The sequence below is a fragment of the Psittacula echo genome (assembly GCF_963264785.1).
Source record: "Psittacula echo genome assembly, chromosome: Z".
Lineage (NCBI taxonomy): Eukaryota > Metazoa > Chordata > Aves > Psittaciformes > Psittacidae > Psittacula > Psittacula echo.
In genome coordinates, this window is record NC_137742.1 from 12,347,104 (window position 1) to 12,370,553 (window position 23,450).

A 23,450-nucleotide genomic window follows, 5' to 3' on the forward strand; every position below is an offset into this window, starting at 1 on the left:
TGCTGCTGCCTCCTGGTTTGGACCAGAACATTCAACTTAACCGTTTACACCCTGCTCCAAGGGCCTGTTTTGTTTCCCCTGGACTTGGTTTGGCAGTGAGACCCCGGCTGCTGCTCCCCCGTGATGCTCTGTGCCAAAGGCACGAGCCCATCTTTCACAGTTCAGCGAAGCTTTGCATTTAATCCATGCTCCCACCCATCTCCTTCCCACTTCATCCCTGCACAGAGACACAGGGCAGGGGAAGCTCTGTGAGGCTGCTGTCAGGGGAGCTTGACCTGCAGGCGCCTCTCCCCACATGCGTCACTCTAGACCCACACTGAGGACTGCAGTGCCCCTCTCCTCCTCCCTCGCTCCCTCTCTCCTCCTGCACTTCTCCTGTTGAATTTCAACCTTTGGATTTGTTTACCTTGGCCTGACACATCGAGGATCTCCCCGAACAGCTTTCAGCCCTGGTGTGGGCTGCCACCCCGTTGATGAACCACCACATTAACCTCTGGCAGCCTGTCACCTCTGCTCTCTTCGCCAGTTTTCTCATCCCTCTGGTGCCTCATCTCATCTTTGAACCCTCCCTGTTCAATACCCCTGAACTGTGTGCTGAAGGGGAAGGACCACACAAAGAGCATCACAGAGACGTGTTGAGCTGTGCGGAGCCTGACGCAGCCCACCACCACCACACCTCCCTGCATTCACAGCCAGAGGCTTTGGGTGAGGGTGTGAAGAGCCACGTTACCAAGCTGTGTGGGTTTTGCAGGGATCTGAGTGATTTCAGAACAGGTCAGGCCACCCAAAGCCAAGTGCCACACGAAGCTCACAGTCTCCAAATTTATATTACTGAATGTAAGAAGAAAATGTGGTGGACATGGCTATGCAGCTCTCCCATTGCTGTGTGAGTTACACACACTCTGTATCAGCACTCGTTACTGCACCCCACATCGGGCTCTGCAATAGGAGCGTGTGACCGCCGCTCCACATCCTTGGGGGATGCAGGGGGTTTGGGAGCAGCACCAGAGCCCCTCTGCAGCGAGGCAGACCTACTGGGGGGTGACAGGCAGCTAGGGACCCTTGGGGACAGCTAGCCCTGGCCCTGGGCTGGCCCAGGTCCTGTGGGTGCACACGGGGTGCTGTGAGGTGCCATGGCCAAGCTGCCCTGGGTGTAACCATATCCCCGCATGACAGGATCAGCTCCCCTGTGACAGCCCATGTCCCCAGTGCCCCCCCGCCCCTTGCCATCGCAGCGCCAAGCCCCGCCCACTCCGTCCATAGCCCCGCCCACCCCGTATGGGGCCCCGCCCCACCGCGCCGCTTCCGTCCGCGGCGGCGCGCGCAGCCGTCGCGGAGCGTCATTGTCCCGGAAGGGCGGGAGAGGGGCAGGGTCCGCGGGGCCGGTTCGGTCCGCAGCGAGCGCCGGGCCCCGTCCCGGTACCGAGCGCCGGGCCCCGCCCCGGTACCGAGCGCCGGGCCCCGCCGTCATGACGCTCGCCGTGTTCTTCGGGTGCACCTTCATCGCCTTCGGGCCCGCGCTCGGCCTCTTCCTTTTCACCATCGCCCGCGACGCGCTCCGCATCATCATCCTCATCGCCGGGTCAGTCCGGCACCGGCGGCACCGCGGGGATGGGGTTGCGGCGCAGCTGCTTGGTGCTGGTGTGGCACCAGTGTTGCTGCTGGTGTGGACGCGACGGGGGCACTGGTACCAGTGCTGGTACTGGGTATGGACGTGGCAGGGGCACTTGTGCCAGTGCTGGTACCGCGTATGCACGTGACAGGGGAACTGGTACCAGTGCTGGTACTGATAAGGATGTGACAGGGGAACTGGTACCAGTGCTGGTACCGGGTATGGACGTGACGGGGCACTGGTACCAGTGCTGGTACCGGGTATGGATGTTACAGGGGCACTGGTACGAGTGCTGGTACTGGTATGGATGTGATAGGGGCACTGATACCAGTGCTGGTCCCGGGTATGGACGTGACAGGGGAGCTGGTACCAGTGCTGGTACCGCGTATGAACATGACAGGGGCACTGGTACCAGTGCTGGTCCCGGGTATGGACGTGACAGGGGAGCTGGTACCAGTGCTGGTACCGCGTATGGACATGACAGGGGCACTGGTACCAGTGCTGGTCCCGGGTATGGACGTGACAGGGGAGCTGGTACCAGTGCTAGTACTGGGTATGGACGTGACAAGAGAACTGATACCAGTTCTGGTACTGGGTATGGGCGTGAGAGGGGAACTGGTACAAGTGCTGGTGTTGGCATGTATGTGACAGAACTGGTATCAGTAGTGGTACCGACATGGATGTGACGGAGGCACTGGTACAAGTGCTGATGCTGGTATTTGTGTGATGGGGCACTGGTACCAGTGCTGATGCTGGTACTGGTATTCTGGTTTGGGTGTGATGGGGATACTGGTACCAGTGCTAGTGCCAGAACTGGTATGGGTGTGAGAGGGTAGCCGGTACCATTGCAATGCTGGTACCAGTATGGGCATGATGTAGTGCACATATTAGACTGGGTGAGATAAGAACCTAACTGGTACTGGCAGAGGAGCAACAGGGGGACCAGTACCCATACTCATACTGATGCTTGCATGAGAAGGGCACCGATATTGTTTCCCTTACTGGAACAGTCATGGGCATATTAGGAACACTCATACTCTTACTGGTGGTGGTAGTTGCAATAGCAGCTCCAGTACTGGTGCTCGTACTCTTGTGACAGCAGCACAAGTATCCATGCTTGTACTGGTACCATTGTGGGCATGACAGGCACCAGTACTGGTGCTCATTCTTTGCACAACAGGGGCACCAGTATTGTACTGGTACCACTGTGGTCACCGCCTCATGTGGGCGTGATGCAGAGGACACTGGTATCACTAATGACGTGGGATCAGTGGAGCACTGGTGTTGTGTTGGTAGTGGTACTAGTGCATGTGTGCAGCAGGGGCACTGTTACCAGTATCACTGTGGGATCAGTAGGGTATGGTACTGCAAGTGGTACCAGTGAAGATATGAACCTGGTACTGGTGTGGGCACAAGGGGGCACTGGTTACCAGTGGAGGAGGAGTAGGGGCACGGCAGTGGTATCAGTGTAGGCACCACCTGTCCAGCACTGGAACCAGGATGGTGCTGGTACTGGTAGGAGACTGCACGGCTGGGGCAAGCTGCCAGTGCCAACACCAGCACAGAGGGGTGCAGGCATAGATGGGCATGGCACCAGTGTCAACACTGGTCCCAGAACAGCACTGGTGCCAGCAGGAGCTCTCTCCCTTGCAGGGCTTTCTTCTGGCTGGTGTCGCTGCTGCTCTCCTCCCTCATCTGGTTTATTGCTGTCAAAGCCAGCAACCCCCAGGATGAGCCATTGCAGAAGGGTCTCTTGATCTTTGGGGTGATGTTCTCTGTGCTGCTGCAGGAGGCCTTCCGCTTCCTCTACTACAAGCTCCTCAGGTAAGGGCATCTCCCACCCTGCTCCAGAGTTGCTGATGGTCCCACTGGCCATGGTGGGTGCCAGATTGTGGCTGGGAGCTCCTGGGCTGGGGATGATGCTGAGCATGGCACCAAGCCACCTTGGTCCCTGTTGGGAGCACGCAGGTAGTACCCATGTTGGTATGTTGACCTTGAGTGGGTCTCAGGTGTTGGAGCAGAGCAGCATTAAGGTCTGGAGCATCCAGGGCTGAGGTGGCTGATAGCGTGTCCCTGATTTTGGCACAGGAGGCTGTCGGTTTGGGCAGCTGCAGGATGTATCACATCCCCTCTGCCCTGGTGAGTAGCACCAGCAGTGCTCTTGCATCTGGGGGTTGCCAGGCAGGACACCAGGCACCGGGAAGTGCCCACTTTCTGTGGGGGGACAGAGAGAGGTTGGGGATTTGCCCTCACCTCCTGGCAAGTCTTGTTCATTTCTTAGGGATGGTTTTGTGTGAGCAGGCACAGCCCAAGGGTGGTTTTGGGGCTCTGTGTAGCGTCACATCACTGCCAGCCCCGTGCCCTGGCCAGCCCAGGGCAAAGTCTCAGTGCAGCCCCAGCAGCTCCCAGTCTCCTCGGCACCGCCAGCCTGGAGCTTGTGCTGCTGTTGCGTGAGCACCTGCCTTCAGATGGACCCTGGCTGGAGCTGGGCAGGCAGACAAGGGACGGGATGCTGGGGCTGGCACCACTTATATTCCTCAGCCTTCCCGGCTGGCTGGGCAGTGGTGAGGGGCTGTGGGAAGGCCAGGACTGGGTGTGCAGGCTCACATAGCTCCCTGTGGCAGGCCTGCTGGAGGCAGACAGGCAAAGGGTGGCAGAGCTCTGTGGGGCAGCCTCTAATACAAACACCACTTTGCCCTGTGGGTCTCTGTGCAAGCTCTGCTGTACTCCCTGTGCTGAGCAGCCACCTGGAGTCCTCCTTATCTCTAGCTGATAAAAACTATGAAGTTCACCTCTCCCAGTTTCCCTCCTCAAAGCATTTTTCTGCTCTTTGAGTTCTTCCTGCACCCTCTCCTTTTTGTTCCATGCATCCTGCTAGAGTGTAAATGCGGTATCAGGTACACCCTTCCGGCATGCTCCTCCCATGCCTGCACTGGGACTGCTGTCCATACGGGGGTGCTGCTTGCTTTGTACCCCATGCCCCGTTCACTGCCTGGCACACACATTCCTCTGTGGAAAATCTATGTGGCTTCCTATGGTTCTCACATGTCTGGTTTGTTGGGTGGTTCAGGGTGGTCACATAGATGCCCTCTGATGGGTGCTGCAGCTCAGGGAGGTTAGCAGGAGGGTGGATGGTGCAGAGTGAGACCCTGGTCCCATCTGCTCCATCCTGGTGGTGCACTGTGCTCCAGCATGCTCTCATCCCACAGGAAGGCCATCGAGGGACTGGTGGCTCTCAGTGAGGATGGCTGCTCCCCCATTTCCATCCAGCAAATGGCATATGGTGAGTGCTGGCATCCTGACCGCGGGGCCAGGGGTGATCCCAGGCCAGGCTGGACATGGTGCTGTCGGAAAGGAAGGTTTCTCACACTGAAGTGCCTGGGGTGGCCCTGGGAGGCTGAGGGCCTGACGGTGTCCCTGTCCTGCAGTGGCCGGTGTGGGCTTTGGGCTCATGAGCGGCGCCTTCTCCATGATCAATCTCCTGGCAGACTCATTAGGGCCCGGCACAGTGGGCATCCACGGGGACTCACAGCTGTACTTCCTGACCTCAGGTGAGTGACTGGCACCCTTCCCTCACATCCCTGCCCCACCACAGAGGCAGCAGATGTGGGAGGACTGGAGTCTCCTAGTGCTATCCCCTCCATGCTTCACCCTCTACCCATTTGAGATCCTGTCACATCTCTCTGTGCCAAACCCTTCCTTCCGTCTGCTGTAACCCTCCCTGCTCCTCTCCCCCATCCGTCCCATGCTTGGGGTCTGCCTCAGCATCTCCCATTCTGGCCCAGCAGTACCCGTAGCCTGCAGGCCAGGTCAGGGTGGTGGTTCTTTGGTGACACCCTTCTCCCTGCAGCTTTTATGACCATGGTGCTGATTTTCCTTCACACCTTCTGGGGGATCATCTTTTTCCACGGCTGTGAGCATCGGCGCTGGTGGGAGATTGCGACGGTTGTCATCATGCACCTCACTGTTTCGGGGTCGGTGAGTAGCTGCGAGCAGAGCTCTGCACTGGAACCTGTATTTGGGGTTGGTGTGGTGCGTGGTGGTCCCTGTGCTGGGGGGAGAACAGCCTTCAGCACTAGGGAAGCAGTTGGGTTTGTGAATCCTGGAGCTGGTAACCACTGTGCCACTTGCACCCATTGAGGTGGTTATCACCCATCCTGTCGCTGTCCTCTCCTGCCTACTCACCTCTCTCCTCTCCTACCTCTCTCCCCAGACGTTTTGCAACCCTCTGTATGTGGGCAGCCTGGTGCCCTCCTACCTGGTGATGGTCACTGCTGCTGCCTGGGCTTACATGCTCTCGGGGGGATCTGCCCAGAACCTGAGGCGCTTCCTGCTCTGTAAGTCCTGCTCCATAAAGGGGGTGGGAGACCCTATGGGTTCTTCTGGGTACCAGGACTGGTGCTGGGATGGGGAGGGGATATCCCTGAGGCTAGAACAAGGGTGTCATAGAATGGTTTGTGTTGGAAAAGACCAGAAGATCATCCAGTTCCAATCCCCCTGCCATGGGCAGGGACACGTCACACTAGACTATATTGCCCAAGGCTCTGTCCAGCCTGGCCTTGAACACTGCGAGGGTTGGAGCATTTACCACTGTCTCCCCCTTGGCTGCCATTCTGGAGGAGAATGTGGGTTTTGGGGCTGTTGTTGGGCTGTTACTTGTCCTGGGGGAATGGGATGGGGTAGGGAGTATGGTGAAAACTGGCCTCCGCTCCTCTTGGTTCCTGCAGGTCTACAGAGCGGAGCCAGCCCTCAGCTGGGATCCTGAGGCCCCGCGGGATGTTCCTGTCCCCAGCCACCCCTGCCCTCCCCTCCATCCTGGTGGCAAGAGCAGCCGTCACCTTCTCTGCAATACCTTTTCTCCCAGACTGGGGGACCCCAGCCAGTCCCAGCGGGGTTGGCACTGGGGTCCAGCTGTGGCCCAGCTGTGGCAGCCAGCTGAGCAGCGTGGCTTTGGCAGCCCCCAGAGAACAGCTCGGTTTTGGGGAACCCAGCTTTACTGGCCCTGCCACAGGCAGAGCCCCAGTAAGCCTGCTGGGAAAGATGCTACCTTGGACCGCTGGAAGCCTGAGCCCAAAGAAACCCATCGCTTCTCCTGCTGCTGCAGAAGATGTGCTGTCCCCTGTGGTTCAGGGGGCTGCATCACCTCCTCGCTGCAGGGTGGAGGAAGGGGCTTTGCAAAGCAGTGCCATGCTGTGGGTCAGGGCTGACGGCTGCGGTGCTGCTTTCTCCACCTCTTTGACCAGCCTTGCTGCCCTGGCAGCCACCACACTGGCGCTGGACCGCAGTATCTGCAGTGAGCTGGCATCCTGGTGCAGGGAGGACGGTGCTTGGGGATCCGAGGGGACTAACAGCACTGAGAACGGGAGGAGGAATGGGAACACATGGTGTCCAAAGAGCCTAGCGTTCATGGAGGGTGGTGGAGGGCTCAGGAGGTGATGCAATGCTGCAGCTGGGGCTGGCACAGCTTAGGGAGGGGGTTCAAGGAGCCATTCCAGTGGATCGTTGCTCTCTCCTGCACTTCAATGGGGATTTTTAGGCAGGCACCAGCCCTGATGCTGTGCCACAGGGCTGGGAGGGAGAAACTGCCATTGGGCTCAGGGCTGAGAAGGCAGTTTTGTCCACCGTGGGCTTTTATACCAATAAAAACAAGTACCATAGAGAAGTGGTGGTGTGTGGCTGGCAGCACTGCCCTCCTGGGGAGCAGTGCAGCAGTGGTGTATTGCCTTGTGCTGGTGTGACTGACTGGGGGGAGTCGGGCAGTTGGAGATCCCAGTTGGCTGGAGGTCTTGCTCCTGCTCTGTGTCCTAATGGGCTGGGTTCTAGTTTTACTACTTTGGGATCTGAAGACTTGCAGGTTGTCCCCCTCTCTCAGGCCTGTTTGTCTCTGCTTTGGCATGGCTGTGTTGCTCCCTGGGGATTAGCTCCAGCTGCACTGGAGCCACCAGGAAAGGTGGTTAGAACTAGAGATGAGCTGCGTAGGGGCCGGCGAGCAAGGAAGCCGTGGCTCTGCCACATTAATCTCTGCCTTTCTCCAGCCCTCCTGAGCGTTGACTATGTTTTCCCAATGCTCTGCATAAATAAGAGGAGGAAGAAGTCCCAGAGCGATGGAGGGCAGGGCTGGGCTGTGCTGGGAGCCCTGTGCTGCTTGCTCTGGAGCTCTGCCCAGGGCATGGAGGCTGATGCTGTCTCTGCTGGGATGCGCGCCCATCTCCACTGTGGGTCCAGCTCCACCAGTGCCCTTTCTTGCCTCGCAGCACAGAGGCCTGGCACCATGGGCAGGTTTTGCTTTTTACTATTAATTTTTTTAATAGGTTTTTATGCTTTTTATAACAAAAATATCTGCTGGGGCCAAATGCTGCCCCAGGAAACCAGTCCGTATGGGCAGCCCGAGCAGCCGAGGGGTGCTGGAGCACCTCTGGGGTGGGAGTGAGGAGAGGCTGGGGTGACAGGCTGAGCCAGTGCGGCAGGGGCCACCACAGAGGTGCAGGGCTCATGCGGTGTTCTCAGTGGTGGCTGCCGTGTAGATGACCTTGGATTTGATCGGGGAGTCCAGCCTGGATGGGATAAGAAGAGGGGTGAGTGTTGGAGCGGGCAGGGGGTCCCTGCTAACCCATTCTGCCGCCCAATAGATCACCCTTGACTCATGCCCAGGATCTGTGCTACCCTCTCGGCCCCCTCTTACTGCAGCTCCCCAGTGCTCACCGCGCGTTCTGGTTGCGTTGCTTGTGGATGTACAGCAGGAAGGCCAGTGCTGTGATGGCAAAGAGCACCCCGAAGAGCACGGCCAGCACATCCCCTGCAAGCCAAGCACAGGTACGTTACACTGGGCTGGTCCCCAGTGGCTACTGGTCAAGAGAGATGGGGCCGGGCTGATGCTCAAAGGCAGAGGGGACACAAAAGCAGCAGCCTCAGCTGAGCACGCTTACCTGCTTGAAATGAAGAGCTGGAGTGTTCTTCTGCAAAGGAGACAAAGACAAGAGGATGACAGCCTGCTGCATGGATACTAGGGCAGCCCTGCAAATGCATCATGGCAGCCAGCCCCCCAGCCCACCACATGGGTGTCAGGAGCCCCCTTCCCAGCCAGGGACCCTCTCAGTCGCCCTCCCCTCCTTTGTGCCAGCCCTTCACTTACCTGTTGCAGCTGAGCTGGCAGTACCTGAAAGAGAGACAGCAGGGTCAAGAGGAGAGTGTCAGAGCCCTCAGGGCTTCAGGTCGTGAGGATCCCCATAACCCCTCCAGATGCTGTGAGCTGACACCCCACCCAGGAGCACTGAGGGAGGGGGGTACAAAAAGGATCCCAGGGCCACACAAAAGCTTCACTGAGCCCAACCATGCACTCCCCTATGGCCTGGGAAGCTGAGCACTGCAGCACTTCACTGCTGCACCAAACCCCACAGGAGACCCTAAAAGGAGCAGCAGCCTGCAGTGGGATGGTGAGCAGCTCCTTAGGAGGAAGCAGCCAGCCATGCTGGCAGTGCACCCGCGTAGGGATGGCTCAGTGGCAGCCCTACACATGGGTGGGAGCTGAGAGGGCACGTATTTACCCCCATGACAAGCATGCCTTTAAGCAGCTGCATTATGCTGGGTATCACGCAGACTGGCACTGTCTGCAGCCTGGATCCAGCTGTGCGGCTGCTGTGGGAAAGCTGTCGCCTTCTCCCAGCAGCGAGGGCAGGAGCTGAACTGGGGGTGACTGGGTATGGATCAACAAGTGTGGGTGCTTGTGCTGGCAAGCAAAGCCAGACATGACCCCACGGCACTCCAGCTTGGTGTACGCTAACTCCAGGGCTAAAGCAGGCAGTTACCAGCCCTGCGAGGTAGGGTGAAAACCCCAACAATGCCATGCACACAAGGCAAGGGACCAGTAACCTCATCGGGGAGTGCTGAGGCAGCGTCCTGGCATTCCAGGAGCAAAGGCTTTGTTAAAGTGGAGGTTGTTGAACAGAAATAGCAAATAAGAAAAGAAAAGGGGAGTAAAATAAAGTGGGCTGGGCAACTCTCCCCTTGCTCCAGCCTCGGTGTCTGGAGGCTTTGGAACAGCTTCTGCAAGAAAGTGGTAAAAGAAAAGCTTGGAGGTAAATGGAAAACATGATAAAGTATCCAGCACGTTTACCAAAGATAGAGCATGCCAGCCTAACCCGATATCCTTCTTTGATAAGTGATATTCTAGACAAAGAAAATGCGGTAGATTTTTATCTGTCCCGCCTTCAGCGAAGCATTTGATGCTGTGCCACATGGGGAACTGCTAGCCAGACTGAGGACCACGGTGATTAAAAGCCTGCAGCCATTAGCAAGCTGGCTGCAGGTGGGACGGTGAAGGGAAGTGCCTTGCACTTGGTGTGTGGTTACCGAGGTCTGGGACCAAGCCTGTGTGCTGATTCTATTAGTCACCTTGACATGAGGTGTAGGAAATGCCCTCAATTCAGAGAAGGAACAGGATGTTGGACAGAAAAAAAGCCGGTGACCTCAGAAAGCAGCAACAGGCAAGAACTCAGCGATGCAGAGCGATAGTCACACCTGAGGGCTAGCAGGAATTTCTACTTGTCGCTGGTAACAACCAGTGCAGGAAAGACCTTTGAGAACAAACCGAAGATGGGCAGACAGGGATGCTTCAGACAGAGCACAGCCTTCAGGAAGGGTCCCCTGCACTGCCCTTCCCACAGGGGTTGGTGGTGGGATGCTTGCTGCAAGCCTGTTCTGCAGCTCCTACCCAGTTTAGCTGCTGTGTTTGGGGATAAAGGAGCTAGCTGGGGTGCTAGGATCTAGCTGCTTACCCTTGACCATAGAATCATAGAATAGTTAGGGTTGGAAAGGACCTTAAGAGCACCTAATTCCAACCCCCCTGCCATACATCCCTAGTCCTGGTATTCTTATTTCTGCAAGACTAAGGATAAAATATTTCCTAGATCTTCCTCCGGGCAGGGTGCAAGAAGCACAGAAATAGGGTTGCAGCAGGACCGCAACGTCAGTGGGCAAATGCTGGTTAAAGAGATGGGATGCCTTAACTCCTGCTCCTTGCCTTCTCTCTGCATCCCTGCACCCTGAGCATACTCAAGACACTCCTTACCAGCAGGCAGCTGCTTTGGTGCAAAGAAGGCGGGCTGGAAGCTTGCTAGCACCGGTCGCCCATGGAGGCTCTGTATCTGCCGGTAATTGCTCTGCAGAGGTTTGCCATCATCGTTCCTCAGGCTCGTTATCAGCTTCAACATCTGGAAGGAGAGCAGCATGAGAAAGTCGTTCTGCCTTTGGGAGCCAGGGGACTGGGATGGGATGCATGGATGGTGCATGGGCTCATCACCCTGACAGACCTGGTCACGAGAGATCATCATGGTCTGGTTGAAGACTGTCCACCTCACCGCCTGGTAGCAGGGAGGGGTGGTCAGAGAGCCGTTGTAGCGGTAGTAGTATTTCAGGTTGACAGGCAGAAGACTTGCAATGTTGAACCCGGGCACCCAGACTTCCTCACCTGGGAGAATAAGCACCATGGGAATGAGACCAGCACAACCCCCTGGAGAGCAACAGTCAGGACGAGCATGGAGATCATGGGCACCTTGGCACTGCATGTGCCTGGGTCCACAATGCTGTCATTAATGCCAGCATTGTCCTGGAGGAAGGGGAAAACACGTGCGAGCAGAGGGCACCTTGGAGAGCTATTTCTGTACAAGCTGTGCAGTGCTCACCTTCTCACATCCATACAGCACATGCTTGCTGCAGCCTCTCTCTGTGTGCAGCAGATTTCCCTGCTGGGCTTCAGCCCCTGAGACAAGAACTAGGTGGGACAGGGCCTTACCTTCTCTTTGGATTTGCTGCATATGGTCAAGGAGTTCCTGATAGTACGGGTTGTCTCGTGGACCCATCTGCAACACAGAGACCCCATGGTAATGACAAGGACAGGGGCTTAGTGGAGACCAGCCAGTGACGCTGGTGATGGCAGTGCCAGCAGGGAGGTACCATTCCCTGTAAAAGCCACCCTGTCCTGGTGCCACCTTTGTTCTATCAGGGTTGCTTTTCCCTCTGGATTGCCCTTTCTTTTCTCTTGTCACCACGAGCATTTGCACCTTTGCCAGTTCCCCATACTGTGCCTGACTGCCCACCCCAGTCCCATCCTCACCCTGCTCCTGTCCCTTCTCAACCCCGGCTGGTCTACAGGACTCACCTCTAGGAAGGCTCCCAGTACAGCCAGGCCATCTGGCTGGACCATTGCCTCCTTAAAGCTGTCATACTTGGTGTTGTAGTGGACCACATGGATCTGGAAGAGGAACACACGATGCAGAATGGGCACTGTCAAGAGGTGCTCATCCCCACAGAGCTTCAGCCTGAGGGGGCAAGGGCTGGAAGGAACACGCATTTGTGACAAGGATCCCTCCTAGGACGGGAATATGCTGTTGGGACTGAGATAATGTGCTGCTGCAAAGCAGCAAGAGTGAGGATCTGCTCCGGTCAGACACAGCAAACCAGCACTCTGCCCCAGATATCAGAGGTTGTACTGCAGAGCTGGGCTCAGTTTGAGGACAGCAGCTAGAGAAGGAGGGATGAAACCAGATGGGAGCCGGCAGAGCAAGAGGACAGTGTGTACAGAGTAAACAGTCCCTGCAGCTCCCAAAGCAGGCAGCTCTCAGCCTCCTGAGGAGCTGCCTCCCCTGCTCTGGGGATCACCATAGCTCCTGCTCCATCAGCCCGGGACCAGGCTGCAGCATGGGGGCATGGACACAGGCAGGAGCCCCAGACCACCAGAGCATCCTGGAGAGTGGTCTCCTCCTCACCTCTGACCGCAGGCTGCAGCACTGTCTGGCTCAGCACCAATGCATGGTCTCCCACACTGAACTCTGCTGCTGCAGAGGTGCCCAGGGAGCAGGGATCCCAGCTGGGGTTACAGCAGTCACCCAGTGACAACCAAGGCCATGTGCTAGGAGCATACAGCACTCCAGCACCTTCCTTACCCATAAGCAGGAGAGGAGAGGATGCATCCATCGCCACGAGGGCTCCTTACCTCTGCAGCAAAGCGGTGCCCGTTGATGGTGTGCTCCGAGCCTGGCCCTGTTGTCGCACCCCAGTGTAGGTGTAGCTGCACAGCTCGGTACTGCTGGGCATAGCCACCGGTGATGGCCAGGGACTGCGGCAGCTCGAGAACAACTGCAGAAGCAGAATAGGTCAGTCAACACCACACAAAGACCAGTCCCTCCCACAGGTACGCAGAGGAGGTGTCTCAAGGGAAAGAATCATCCTGGGCTTCTGGAAATTGAGCGCAACAAACAGATTTGCTTTCCACCTTTTGTGAGGCTATGGGCAAGTCAATACCCAGAGCTGTGCCAATGTGGCAGGGCTTGACTTTTACGGTAACACCCCAGTAAATGCATCAGCTTCAAAAACAGCTGCCATGAAAACACTGGAAAGTGAAGCACCCCTCTGCAGAGGCTCCCAGGGGCCAGCTCCAAGCCGCATGTTATCCAACAATGTATTTAAATATAAAGAGACCGTGGACAAAAAGCTACTGGCAGAGCATTGAATACCTATGAGGGCAGTTGGACAGAGAGAGCTGCAGCAGTTGGAGAGCTGGGACCTTTCAAATAAAGCAGCCTGTGAGCATCTGACAGCAGTGGAGCTGGTGGCACGTAAGCATTAAATGTTCTGAAAGCATTTAGAGCTAAAATTGTGCCTCTTTGAGTGTCATAAATACATGCTTGGTTTTGCATTTTACTTTAATATGGTTTAGAGAGCTCTCTTGGACTTGTGCAGCAGTGTGGCAAATCTAAAAGCTGAGTTAACTCCAATGGCACACGCAGCAAAAATACCAGGAGCATCCCTAGGCACTGAGAAAGGCTGATCTATCCTTCGAAGCACCTCTTCCCCCCTCATTTTTAATATCAGCTCTTTTATTTCCTCTGTCTTTATAGGTGAAGGGTCCTTTAGTCACCTCAGTGAGCTAGGGTGCAGATTTGGGATTAACCACGTAACAGACCTGTGTTGAGTCATCTGTGCTGTGCTGTGCTCCCTGCCACTGGGTTCAGAGATACAAAACTCAAATACGGGAAGGGTGAGACTGCTCCCTCCCCAGGAGTTTATCTATTTCCACATTTCTATTGTGTGTCTAAATCATTGCATTCCTTCTACCACCTACCTTGAGTCATTTTCAGGCCTTTGAAAAAGCTTATACAGCACACACGCTTTATATTGCAAAAAGGAGTGACTGTACTAATATCTTACTGGACTTGCAACGTTTTATTTATTTATGGCTTTTCATAAAGCAGACTGGTAGCTGCCAGAACAAAAAACAGGCATCTTGTAACCATGTGAGAAACTGCTTCCCCCCCCCTCCATGAAAATGCTCTGACTGCTTTTCTAAACACCAAGCAACACCAGATGCCAGGGTGTCTAAAATAGCAACTACTGAGCAAAACTAGTTTAACTCTGCAGGGCAGGAGGCCATAATATAAAGCCCTGAGCATGCACTGTGTGGCTGATCTGACCGTGTATAGCGAGTCTGACCTGTTGAGTTTGCTGTATACAGAGGTCAGCTCCATCTCACTTCCTATCAGGGCAAGGAGGTGCCTTATCGCACCGACAGTGAGTCCCTTTCCCCATCACCTTTTGTAAGCTCAGTGACTGGCTCAGAGTGCACAAAACACTCAGCTTGCTCCCAGAAAAAGCTGGCAGCAACCAGGACCTGGCATTCCCAGATGTGGTGAGCACAAAGGAGGCGTGTTTTTTCCTCCATACCTGGCATGGTGAGACCGGTACTAAAGTAATGCTGATAAATTGTGTCCAGACTTCCCAAAAACATTCTAAAATTGGGGAAGGGAAACAAAAGACCTATAGAAATTTCTTCAGATCTTGAGATGCCATCCTGAAGCACAGGCTTAAAGAGGTTGGGCCATGTTATGTCCTGGAAGACTGTAGGTAGGTAAGGCTAAATCACGTCAGCGACTGACTAGTTCTTTGAAAGTGAAATGCAGGGGAGGAACTGATGTGCGAAACTGCATCAGAAACAACAGGGAACAATTTTAAAGGAAATGTGGGTTTTAACTAATTCCTGGAGCCAGCTTCCAAAGGCAGTGAGTGGTGAATTCTCCACATCCTGGTTTCAGCCCTCCAGCCGGGAAAGCACATGGACCTGTAAAGACTCAACAGCCCGATGCTTCCCTTTTGGCATTGAAGGCACCTTGACTGCAGCCTGGAAGAGAATCCCCTCCCCAGAGCCCAGGGAAAGGGTATCAGGGTCCTGCCAGGAGACTGTGCTTGTGCTTCAGCCTCAGCCTGTGCCTCTGCACCTACCAGTGTGCCCATTGTTCCTCAGCTTGAGCCTCTCGTTGGCAGGCAGGCTGTAGCCAGAGAGCTGGATCGCCCGCAGATGGGGGCTGAAGATGGTGTTGGCCATGTTGATGTTGATGGGTGACTGCATGGTGCCCCTGCAGTCCTGGTAGTCCTCACTCCAGCGATTCCGGTCTGGTATGGGGGGGAATAGAAGGAATGAGACCACATGGGGAAAGAGCCAGGAAGGAGGTTTAGAGGGTGGTGGGGAAGGGGACAGGCACCGGCCAGGGAATAAGCCATGCTTGTAAGGTTAGTTTCCATCGAGTTAGCTTGGGAGCAGCTCGTGCCCCCATGTGACTGCATGCAGCTGTATCAGGAAAGGTCTCAGAGCGTGGTGAGCTGCCAGGAAAGTCTATTTTTGGGGTGTTTTGGAAGAGTGCAAGAAGATCATTTACAAGTGGACTTGGCAAGGCGAGAGGCTGCCGCTCTGCAGCTCCTTACACCCTCCCTGCCTTGCACAGCCTGGCCTCTGGCAGGTATCACCCACCAGGCTACTTGAGCCATGTACCACAGTGCTGCTGGCATCACAGGAGTCCACAGCCACAGGTCTGATGGGATGCTAACTGCAACCAGTACAGACCCGCAAGGGGACATTTCACATGGCTGGGGTGGCTGCTTAACTTGCCACATCTCCCCAGTGCCATTGCTGGGATAAGCATGCCTCGTGCCCCAGAAACCTCCCCTTGCATTGAAGGGGACTGCTTCTAACACATCTTGGGCCAGTGCAAACCCAAGCTTATTCACAGGCCAGCCCCTCACAGGACTGTAAAGATGGAGCTGTGCATTAGCAGGTCCAAACCAGCGTCTGGTCCTGAGCAGAGCAATGGTGCAGGGACCTGGCCCGCCACTGCTGTGAGAAGGGGTGTGTTAGTGCTAGCAATGCAGTGATGCTGTGGAGAAGCCCCCAAGCCATGATGGGTGGTCAAGGCCAGGCATGATGGGGATCGAGGGTGAAAGGGGTGAGGACACAGCTAATCCTTGGGCAGGTCAAAGTCCCAGCTCAGGCTGCAAGTCCAGCCTGGAGAGCGCACCCTGCTTCCATTGGCACAGGGTCAGGGAGAAGCCCTGCCCCAAGGGGCATCCCCCCACACCCATGGGGCTGGGGAAACCCTTGTCAGAGCCCTTGTTTCCTGCCCAAATCAGAGCAGCCTCCGGCTCCTTAGCCCATCTCTGCCCACGCTTGGGCACTGGTGAAGTGGTGGGGTCAGGCAGGAGGGAAGGGTGAGCCACGGAGTGCGCACAGGAGCCCTGTAATCATTAACCAGGGCTGGCTCAGGCCCAGGGTGTGCTGGCTGGTAGGAAAAAGGCAGAGTAACTGCAGGGTATTTACCTTCATAGCTCCAGTGAGTGTGGCCAAGACCTGGAAAAAAAAGAAAAGAGAAAAACCCACATGAATGGAAGGGAAAGGTTGGCAGCAAACACGCCTCAATCAGGCAGCATTCCCAGACCTGGCGGCAGGTCTTGGGGCTCCCACTGCCTTCAGTTCCCCTCTGTGCCTTTGCTGTCCCACTCCTCCCGTGCCCAGAAAAGGGGGATGCCCCCAGTGGGCATTGCCCCCTCCAAGCAGGGTCAGGTCTCCCGCAGATGTCGGTCAGAGGGAAAAGCCCAGGGCCTGACGCTTTGTTATCATCCTTATAATGGAAAAATAAGAGATACTGGCTTTCGTCACTGAGCAGCTCCTGCAGCCACCCGGCGCAGCCAACACCTCACACTGGCCCAGCACAAAGCACTTAACGAGGCAGGGCTGCAGCTTCCCTGCTCAGGCTTTGTAAGCAAGAGCAGCCAGGGAAGTTCCTGTCCTGATGGCACTCCTGTGATGCTGAAATGCTGGAGGTGTGGGGGGAAGCATCTCCTACACCATGAGGAGTTTGGGCATTGCATTGTGCAGACACCCTCCTCCCACTAGGACTTGCAGCAGAGGAAGCGAATGAGCACTAAAACCTTGTCTTCCTCGTCAGTGAGTGTCCTTACCATGGGGGCAGAAGGCCACAAGAAAACGGGTCAGAGTGAACACCCTGTCCCAACAGCCCCCTGCCCCAAATCACTCGACCACCACAATTCCCACACAGAACTGTGTGAGGTTCCTACTGTGCTCAAACCCTTTCCCTAGGAAAAGCCCATGCCAGAAGCTCTGCATGCCCTGTGTCACACAGTGGCTATGGCAGGGCAGGATGTGCCCTGGTGTGTCCTCCCATAGCTGGGGGTGTCCCCAGATATAGAGGGAGCCAAGCCCCCGTGGGGCAGGTCCTGAGGGAATGACAGCACTCCACACACCAGCCCTTGCACCATCACTCTTCCCCAGAGATGCCATCAAGGCCCAGATTCCCAGCACATCACTGGAGCTGGCCTTAGAGGTGCCCCAGAGCTGCTACTCACATGCCCATGACCAAACACCTTGGTTATCACCAGCTGTTCTTCATGAAACCAGCTCCAGGCAAAGGGTTGCAGGGTTTGGATTTGCCCCAAGCAGGGAAACACGACCCATAAGGATTATGCCCCTGCCCTGACTGGCAGGACAGGTAATTTGTGGGCTCTGCATATGATTTCTCCTTGCTGGTCATTGCAGACAGGCTATTGCCACATCCCAGCCCACAAGGGCAGGAATGGAGGGTGCCAGGTTGGGACAGGCTTGGGGCAAAGAATTGCACACATCTGACAGCCAGCGACAGCATAACACCCACTTTCATCAGCTCCTCAAGGGTGAAGGACATGGAGGAGCATTTAGCAGGTGCATCTCTGTCCCTTGGTGGGACAGGACAAAAGAGGGGCACTGCTCTGGTCCCCTTCCCTGCTGCTGACAGCAGCTATCGACAGCCACTTGCTATTAATAGGAGCAGATTCCAGCTCAGGGGTGAGAAAGGAAGAGGCACGCTTTCCCAGGCCCAGATGTCCTATGCAAGCCCAAGCTCAGCAGGATCCTGCTCTGCTCTCAGCAAGGATCCAGGCATGCTGGGGGCCTCTGGTGCAGCTGCCATGGCAAAACTGGGCTGGAAAATGGATGGAGGGTGCTCAGGGGCACCCAGCATTGCTGGAGGGAGCCCAGAGGGCTGTTCCCATCACCAGTGACTCATCTCTGCAGCACTTCTGACGCTCAGGAGTGATGCTCAGAGTCACTTGCCTGGGCACAGGCTACTCCCAAAGGCATATGAAGAAGTGGCAGCAAGCAGAGGGCTGGGCAAGCCTGCATCAGGCAGGAGCACATGTGCCATGGGACAGGCTGCAGTGCCCTCGCCATGCCTGTTGGAATGGCATTGCCCTGGGACGCACCCAGCATTCATCCTGCTCGCCTTGCTCACATGAAGGTTACCTTGTCGCTGGACACTGGCTATGCACCAGAATCCAGAGTACACGGATGCTCCTCTGGAAACAACACCACATTCTGTCCCCATTCTCCTGCCCTGCCTGTGCTATCTGCACTAGGTGGCCATGGCTCGCACACAAGAGCCATGTTTGCTGCTTTCTAGGTAGGATTCCCCTCCTGCAGCATGGGAAATGCCCCAAGATGCACTGGCTTTGGAGCAGTCGCAGCACACATAAGGCACAGCAGCCTAGGGTTGGTATGTGGTGCCTTGACTCTCTGCACATGCCTCAACTGGCACAGCCTGCCCTGGCACCCCACTTTGTGCTCGCCTCCAGGGACCCTGACTTGACAGAAAGCAGCTCCAACATCATATATTGTAGATTGAGCAATAGCACCATGCTGGCACCTGCCTGCTGTGTCAGCACCGTGCCACCCACCCCAGCTCCCGCATCCCACCGTGCTTCACACAGCCAAGGGGGCTCTGGACCTTCCTCACAGCCTCCCACCACTCAGCTCAGCAGCTTTGAACACCCTGGAGGCTGCAGCTGTACCCAGGAGTCAGTCCAATGCATCCCAACACAATGATTTTCCTTGGGGGTCTCTTGGCATCAGAGCCAAGAGGGCCCATGAGCATTTACCCATGCACTGAGGCCACCTGAGTGTGTTTCCCCATCGCATGGATCTGGGTGCAACTGCGGCCACCCACTCGGGGAGGCATCTCAAAGCAAATCTGTGCAGGGTTGGGTCCCCTTGGCACATGCACCAAGGGCTGCAAGAGAGCGTCAAGGCAAGCCCAGCCTGGATGCTTAGCATCGGCCGCGGCCTCAGCACGGCTCAGATGAGCCCTGCAATACTCCGGTCCCTTCACCTGGGGGCATTCACAGTCTCGCAGCCCTTTGCCATGAACATTAACCCACTGCCCTGCCTCAAAACGTCGATTTGCATGATTCCAGTCTGCCTCCCACATTCCCCTCCGCCGGAGCACGTCCTCTCCCTCGGAAAGCCGTGCGGAGCCAGGTCTCCTTGCTCCTGAACCGCTCACCACAACAGACGTGGCTGCACCTCGGCAGTGGGTGCTGCAGCTCCCTGCGTGCCCTGCCCTACCTCTGAGCACAAGGAGATGTAGGGGGAAACAACCTCGCTGCTATGATGAGTGGGAAGAGGGCTCCTTGCCGGGGTCCCAGCAGAAAACCATAGTAGGGTACCAACAGGAGCTGCTGTTGGTGAGAAAGGCTCCGTGCACACCTATGCAGAACCCCTCAGACACAGCTAAACACTAAACACTTCTTCCAAAGCAGCCTGCGATTTCCCCTTTCACTTACTCCCTCTTTTATGCTTTCTCCCCCTATTGCTCACTGCCTCTTGGCCCTCCCATTCTGGGATACCGGAGCTGCTGAAAGAGCCAGCCTCCTTCCCTCCTTGACATCCAACACCATCCAACAACACTTTCCTGCCGAGTTCAGGCAGACGCTGCCATTACCAGCGTGCTGTTCTGCATGTCCTGCAGCCCAGAGCAGCTTTTGGCAGGCTGAGGAGCCAGTACAATCGCGAGATGCTGCGAATCCCACATAGGAAAGGCACCGATGCAGCAAGCTGCTCCCAGGAGACATGGGGACATAGGGATGCCCTACAAAACTAGGAGGCTCAGGATCATTTGCACAGAGCAAGAGGCACAGCCAGGCAATAAGGAGGGTGATCAGAGGATCTGCCCTATGTGTCTGCCCTCTCTATCCTCAGGTTTTCATAGTTTAGTAGGCACACAGCCTGAAGCTGCTACGGGGAACCTGACAACGCTGAAAGCATGTGCCATTCAGAGCGTAGATGCTGCCTGACAGCAACGTGGCCATCGGCACCCGCCTGGAATTCCAGCAGGAGTCTCTGACGGCTTGTGTGTGATGGGCAGGGGAGTGGGCTCGCACCTAGCTCAAACATCCTGCTCTTATCAGCTGAGCACATCGCACCCTGTGCTCAGCCACAGCGATCCTGCCAGAGCCTCCTCTGCCCTCTGGGACCCTGCCCTGGGTGAATGCCCTGTGGGATGAGGCTGGTTTACAGGGGATGCCAGGTCAGAAGCACCTTGATGTGTCACCGAGCACTAAGCACCTGTCTGCAAATCAGTCTCAGTGGAGCTCATGACCCAGAGAAAAAGGAAATCAAGGTGATATTCCTGGTGCTCAGGGAGCCAGGACGTGCCAGGACACACAGAGATGAACAAAGTGCAGGTCCCAAAGCAGAGACCAGCCACAGCAGCTGGGTCCCAGCGTATGAAACACATTCAAGCACCATGTCCCTTGAAAGCAATAACCTAATCACGGTACCTTGCTATGACGCTGTGCTCATGCTGCCCACCACCAGCTCCCAAAGCCATGGCACAGGCATGGGGTCTGCACAACTCCAGCATCTTTCTTCCAAAGCCCACAAGGACCCTCTCTACCAGACGGCTGTGCCAGCCCAGCCCTACTTTTGCCAGCACAGCCCTAGTTTCCCCATTCAGACACACACCCCATGCAGCACTCACATCCTTTCAGCCCAGGACACCACTCCAAGTGCTGCCCATGGGGGCATAGATCCCTCCCGAGCCCGGCTGCATTTAAGCCCCTTTGTGTTTATAAACTCAGGCCTTGGGGATCAGCCTTTAATCTACCACTGGCAGTGCAGGTCACCACAGGGATTGTTCTTTGTGCTCCTGGGCGGCAGGGCCCCAGTTTAGACCAGCTCCATGCCACAGGGGCAAGGGTTTGGGCGGAGGAAGGCACAGGACAAGCTTTAGTCGAGGGCACATCCCTGCTCACCGTGAGCCCAACTGTCCCAGCAAATGCTACAGGAAAAAGGAAACAATTGCACAGCACTGCAGAGAAAGGGCCATCCCAGCTGAAGGGTTAGAAATGGGGAAATCCCAGGGAACAGGTCAGTGCTTGGAGCTGGGGTATAAGATGAATAAGGGATGTTAAGCGAGAGAAATGGGCTTAGCTGAAGAGCATCAGGGAATGAGCAAGAAGAGGACACAGAGCAGGACAGGTCTGAATAGGAGGGAGAGAGGAATCAGGCTGCAATGGCAAAGAAAGTTGCTGTTTCCCAAAGACACCTGTAACACGGGACTGCGCAAGCCAGAGGCTCTTCAGAGAGCAGCCCCATGGCAGAGCCTTAGTGACAAGCCCCGGCTTGTGCCGTGTCCAGGGGTGGGGGGCCACCAGACCCACCTTGTGTGTGAGTCTCAAGGAGGATGGAGCCCAGACACCGCCCTGCAGTGGTGCTGAGACACGCAGCTCCCAGCGTTGGCAGGAGCCTTGGTAGGTCCCAGCTGAAACCTGCTCCCGAGACCAGCCAGGTCTTCAGCCTCTAGTGCAGTACAGCACAGGCCAGGCTGTCTGTTCCTTACCTACACCACTGCCACTTCTCACTCCTCGCTTCCCTTTCTCATTCCCATCCCAAGCTCCGCACCCACCCATCCCAAACCCCGCTGCCACCGCACCACAACAGTATGCTGAATTCATGCTGAATGCCTGATGCCCTCCCACCCTGTGGCCTGGGTTACTTCATGTCTGTGGCAAGGACCATCTGCATCCCCATCTCTGTCCAGTGCTCAGCCCAGCAAGAGCAGTTCTGGTGAGAAATGTGATTCATTGCAATAACAAAAGCAACTCCTGGCACCGAATGGTTGCTGGTTTACACCACAGGGCAGCTGTCCTGGCACGGGTTGGGCAACTTCTTTCCAGAGGCAAAACCAAGGACATACTGCGAGGCTGAACTGGGGAAACAACCCCTCGGGCAACACTGGGGTGAGGAGTGGAGCCAGGATGAGGAACGTCTCAGTCCCATGCGAGCAAATTCATGGCACTGCCCCAAACTCCCTGCTGAGCGCTGGCAGCGCCACGGTGCCCTGTCAGAAAAGGGACCAAGACCAAAGACCCAGGACTTTTCCCCCGAAACAGTGATCCTGAGATCTGAAAGCCCCCACGCTTCCAGCAAGACAGCGCTCGGCTGGGGGGAGCACATCGCAGCACCCAGCGCTGAGCTCATGCACGTCCACTGTGCCCCATCAGCCGTCATGGGGCAGATCCCCGACAACTCCGCAGCGGGGCAGGACCCCGTCCTCGCTGGGCTGTGTGGGGATAACGCGGATGCAGGGCCAGGCACGGCGGACCCCGCTGGGAAGAGGCCATGCTGCAGGACAAAGGGGACCAGCCGCCGTTCCGCCGCACTTGGGTCCGCGGCCGGACCCTCCGGTCGATCCGTGCAAGGCACAGGCTGCACGGCCCCGGCTGCCCCTACCCCAGCATCCGTGAGCCCCCTCATCTGATGCAGAGAGGACTTTGTGAGGGAAAAGTGGTGGACTCAAGCTGGAGCCCCAGCCCCTGGGCAGGGGTCGGGCTGCACAGGAGTTGGCGGGAGCAGGGACAAAGGCAGGGACGTGCTGTGGGGGGGGTGAAGCTCCTGCAACTGAGCAATGCTGGGGGGATACAGCCCCACAGGGACTCCCCGCACTGGGGCTCACCTAGGCCCCTAACAAACGTGCAGCGCGAGGTACAGCAGCCCCCCAAGTTAACCAAGGAGAGAGCTCCCCAGCACTGGGGACCTCACGAAAGCATTCGGCATCCCCAATCCATCAAGCGCGCGTTGGGGTGCCCTATGCATCAAGCATCCAGAACCCAGCAAAGGCGGAACCCCGCGCATCAGCACTCCCCTTACATCAGGGACCCCAAACTCAATATTGGGGTGCTCCATGCATCAGACGGCCCAAGCACCCCAAACCGTGCTCCGGGGCGCCCCGTGCATCAGGATGCCCCGTGGACGGAGGACCCCAAACCCAGCACCGGGGTGCCCCGCGCGGGATGGGGACCCCCTGCTCACCTTTCCCCGGAGGGTGCGTGCGTTCCTCGGCGCCGTGGTCCTGGTCGCTCTCGCTGCCGGCGGCAGCGCGGCCCAGGGCCACCAGGAGCAAGAGGCAGACCCGCAGCACGGAGCGGCTCATCTCCAGCAAGTGCGCGGGTGCGGGACGGCGGCTCCGTGTCCGCCCGGCCGCGCGTACGTGAGAGCGGGCGGGGAGGAGGCGGCGGCTCTGACTCAACCGCCGTTACCTTTTATAGAGGCTGGAGTCAAAGTCTGCGCCGCCCGCCCGGCGCGGCACGGCCAGGTGAGTGCTCGGTGAGCGACCGGCACCGCGGCGGGCACCGGGCTGCCCACCCCGGCCCCGCCGGGACGTGTCTGAGCACTCCGCGGTGGTCC

General features: G+C 56.8%; 2 protein-coding genes across 2 annotated transcripts; one reads left to right on the top strand and one right to left on the bottom strand.

The window, feature by feature from the left end:
* The first annotated feature begins 1,362 nt into the window (after positions 1–1,362).
* On the top strand, positions 1,363–6,588 carry LOC308232021 (gamma-secretase subunit Aph-1b-like). Its single transcript, XM_080637978.1, has 7 exons — positions 1,363–1,582; positions 3,266–3,436; positions 4,822–4,895; positions 5,041–5,163; positions 5,463–5,590; positions 5,826–5,949; positions 6,340–6,588. The coding sequence occupies exons 1-7, from the start codon at positions 1,470–1,472 to the stop codon at positions 6,375–6,377; spliced, it is 771 nt and encodes a 256-aa protein (XP_080494104.1). The 5' UTR covers positions 1,363–1,469; the 3' UTR covers positions 6,378–6,588.
* A 1,514-nt stretch (positions 6,589–8,102) lies between these two features.
* On the bottom strand, positions 8,103–23,196 carry LOC308231701 (carbonic anhydrase 9-like; the record flags this gene model as incomplete). Its single annotated transcript, XM_080637363.1, has 12 exons — positions 8,103–8,166; positions 8,315–8,408; positions 8,539–8,568; positions 8,745–8,768; positions 10,680–10,821; positions 10,921–11,078; positions 11,403–11,469; positions 11,769–11,861; positions 12,603–12,745; positions 14,885–15,055; positions 16,254–16,283; positions 23,076–23,196. The coding sequence occupies 12 exons, from the start codon at positions 23,194–23,196 to the stop codon at positions 8,103–8,105; spliced, it is 1,137 nt and encodes a 378-aa protein (XP_080493489.1).
* Between the last annotated feature and the right edge of the window lie 254 nt (positions 23,197–23,450).